Source organism: Centruroides sculpturatus, unplaced genomic scaffold (genome assembly GCF_000671375.1).
Source record: "Centruroides sculpturatus isolate CEXI.00-Female unplaced genomic scaffold, Cexi_2.0 scaffold2867, whole genome shotgun sequence".
Classification (NCBI taxonomy): domain Eukaryota; kingdom Metazoa; phylum Arthropoda; class Arachnida; order Scorpiones; family Buthidae; genus Centruroides; species Centruroides sculpturatus.
In genome coordinates, this window is record NW_019386971.1 from 11177 (window position 1) to 15245 (window position 4069).

Sequence of the window (4069 nt, forward strand, 5' to 3'; positions counted from 1 at the left end):
GATTAAGTATATTTAAAATTGTAATTCGTACGGGAGGAAGCAATAAATGCATTATTTTCCATATATTTACTAGTGGCCAAATGCCAGCTCTTCTAGATCTTCACTACTACCCCAGTATAATCTTAAGATTTCTTTTACCACACTATTTATATACACGTAATACTTTCGAATGTTTTCTCGCTGTTCTGTAGTGTAATGTACTGTACAGTGCGTGAACAGATCATGAATGTTTTATACGTCGAACGTACTCATCTGCATGTTTTCCGATATTACTGCATAGACTTGTACGAAAACATACAATATAGTACACAAGGTTCTCTGCAGCTTTAATATTACTAAGAGAATTTTAAATAATTTCATTACTTGTTTAAAAATATATTATTACTTACTGCTGGATGGTGTCTTTCAAACGTGTATTTTTTGTTTCCGGTAAAGGAATAACACTGAATCCTGTTATAATCATCAACACTCCTATGATAATAAAAGGGAGTTTCCAATCGACCTTGACACTCTGGTAAGATTATTAAGTAAGACATTATTAACTATAATAATTTATTAAATTATAAAATAAAGACAGGATGCATACCAGATCTTTCATAAAAGGAGCGAGAATAATACCAAATCTTGAAAAAGTAGAACACAACCCTAAACCAACACTACGTACTACGGTCGGAAATAACTCTATGGTAAATCCAGTTAGTGTGGCAGATGCAATCGACGTAAAGAATCTGCACGACACGATTAAAACAACACTCAACCATGGGTAATCTAGTACAAAAAATTATAATTTTTAGTAACATCAGTAACAAAATAATTGATATCATTATTTTGTCAGTTATAATTAAAATAAACAAACTGTCTTATATAAGTGAAAACTGAGGGTTTCACTTATATAATGCTGTTTGTTTCTTCTAATTAAACTGACAAAATATAATAAAATATAATAACGAGAAAAGAATAAAGTTGTTCCACCAGCAATATCAGTGTTGAGAGACAAGGCATACAAATTGAATTTTATAATTAAAGTTAGTATTGTTACACTACCATAACTAGAAAAGTAGTATTCAATAACTTTACCTTGAGGGACGGCGATGATGAGTAATGATATAATACCATTAAGTGTGCACAGAAATATCTCTATTCGTTTCCTGTTAAATCGATGCAGAATAACATACAATACTCCACAAGCAATGTAATTTAATAGGCCAAATAAAGAGAAAAGAATAAAGATGTTTCCTCCAGCGATATCAGGGTTGAGAGACAAGACATACAAATTGAATTTTATAATCAACCTGAAAATTAAGTTTATAACTTAACACTTTTTAAATATTTCTATTGGTGTTTGTATATAATTAATTAATTTTAACATTAGGGATTAGATCGATGAGATAACAATATAACAGAAGAGAGTCCTGTCAACGAAGATGACACCTAAGAGGACTTTCTATGGGGAACTACCTAAAATATTGTAACAAACACAGTTTACTGACTGGAATTATTACAAATAGCAAAATGCACTGTGTATGGGGTAAATGTATACATAGAGCACTCTTATTTCTTATAATTCCAGTCAGTAAACTGTGTTTATTACAATATTTCAGATATTTATTGTGTTTAATATTAGATGTCTAATCTTCAATAGACTAATAAGAGGTCTGCGTACAAGCAATGCATTCGTAAGTCAATAAAAAGTTATATTAAAATAATTTAGTGTGGTTCTTTAATGACTGTATTCCTTCTCGACTTGATGTGATAGGCCCTTCTAATTTGCTTTTAGCAAATACAGAATAATGTCGATTAATCATGTGAAGTACGATTAACTATGTGAAATACAAACCTGAAAGGTGTATCCATGTTTATTTATGCTATTCCCTATCTTCACAATTATTTCGTATTAGTTTAAATAGTATAATTTATCAAATTGTATAAATTGAATAATTATTCAAATATTTGCATTTTTAAAATCAACAAATACTAATTTAAATCTTCAACATACGAGTATACGAAAAGTTACAATTAAAAATATTAGCTTACCACATGATAGGAGTGATGAACGTTATTTTCCTTAGTCCTCGTTTTTTGAATAGGTCTAAGAAATTCCGTCTGACTTTCTTATCGCCCTGTCGAATTTTATAATGAATGAAATTAATATAATTTCAGTAATATGTAGTGAGTGAGATTATTAATTATTTTATTAAAGCATGTATCTGCGATTACCAAATTTAAAAGTTACAGTATAAATTATTGAATGACTTTATAACTAGCAATTTGCATTATATTTCCAAGCCTATGTGTTGGTGAAAATTTATAAAATTATAGAACTTCAAAAATTTTGTTTTCTGTAGTATATAGATTAGGTTTTTTATTGTAACTATTCTTCGATATGCAATTGGATTTACCAATTTAATTTTAAAATGTAGTTCTGAAATAATTTCAGTTAAGCCGACAATCTGTATTTTATTTGTCCTCATTATTCGTTCTATGACTTCTTCAGCTTTATGCAGTTTTCCTTGGGCTAGCAACCACCTTGGAGACTCTGGAATAAATCTAAAAAAATAGAAATTAAACAATACGAATAAAATACGTGTAATATATGTTAATACATTTACCTAGTAAGCAGTAGCAGTATAAAGGGAGGCAACGAGCAATATAATTGAATGTAAAACCAGTCCTTCAATAACCAAGATACTCCTACCAGCGTGAGCATTCCAGTGGTATAAGACAAACCGGCAACAACAAATACATTTTCACGATAATTCGGTCCAACCACTTCTAATACTAAATAAAAATTGTATTCAGCAATATACTAATATACTTTACTATAGGCGTTAAATATAATGTTCTAGATTATATGAAAAAATAAATGTATAACCTACCATATACAAAATAAGCAAGACCATAAGCATTTTTTCCCACTGCTGTAAGGAATCGACACGCAGTGAACATCCAATAGAATGGCGAGATGGTGCACAGCAATCCAGATAAAATGTGAAGGATAATGCCGAAAATGATTACCGGTCGTCTTCCATATCTGTAAAATTCGGCGTATATAAATTATCGTTGGTTAATAAAACGAAGTAAAAAATACGTCAGTACCTATCAGAAAGCTGACCAATGATAAGAGCGGATACAAATAGTCCCATGAAGTAAGAAGATCCGGCGAACGAAGCCATCCAGTAATCATCGCAAACTAAATTCCACTACAAAATAATAATAAATCGATCAATTTTTAGAATGCAATTCTTTAAAGATATTTTTTTACCTTTTCGATGATGCTTGATTTAAACACTGAATGATCGTATTCACACGAAGAGCACGGAATCGACGACAAATTCACATCTTTCGTATCAAGTTCATAAACTTGGCATTGGCTATGCACAATTTTACCTTTCTTTATTTCTGTGGGAGCGCTGATATTTTTCCATTCTTCTACCGATAAGTTAAAGTATTTTGGAGGTCTCGCGCACCAATAATTGATCCTGGGTGCTAAGAAAGGCCAATTCATGTTGTTTGCAGCTGATGTAAAACTCATACAGATCAAAATCAAAACTAACGTCTTTTGATATTTTCTAAATCCCCCGATAAGATCTATAAAATCTTCGTACTTCTTCGTTTCCGGCTAAAATATTCAATTTGAATCACAATATAAGATTAATTTAATTATTATTAATATTAATTATTTAATTAGTATTATAATATTAATACTAAACATAAATATTAATATTAATATTTATGTTTAGTATAATAAAAATTATACTAAACATAAATATGAAATAGTTAAAAATAAAGATTAGCGAACAGTGTCTGTTTCCATACCATAATAGGATGAGCAGACCAAGGTGGCCATTTTGCCTAAATTTTTGCCTTCTACGCCGTTTTAACTGCACAGTGTATATATGTCAGGATATACCAACTTGGGCGGCCTTATGGCCGAGTGGTCAAGGTGGCAGCCNGTATAATAAAAATTATACTAAACATAAATATGAAATAGTTAAAAATAAAGATTAGCGAACAGTGTCTGTTTCCATACCATAATAGGATGAGCAGACCAAGGTGGCCATTTTGCCTA

General features: G+C 30.5%; 1 protein-coding gene across 1 annotated transcript; it reads right to left on the reverse strand.

Annotated features, from left to right (window-relative positions):
• Positions 1 to 389: 389 nt before the first annotated feature.
• Positions 390 to 3619, reverse strand: LOC111615986 (organic cation transporter protein-like; the record flags this gene model as incomplete). Its single annotated transcript, XM_023357424.1, has 9 exons — positions 390 to 511; positions 587 to 768; positions 1078 to 1292; positions 2035 to 2120; positions 2400 to 2547; positions 2610 to 2806; positions 2884 to 3031; positions 3097 to 3200; positions 3263 to 3619. Coding segments are annotated over 9 exons (1559 nt in total), but the record flags the coding sequence as incomplete, so codon positions are not given.
• Between the last annotated feature and the right edge of the window lie 450 nt (positions 3620 to 4069).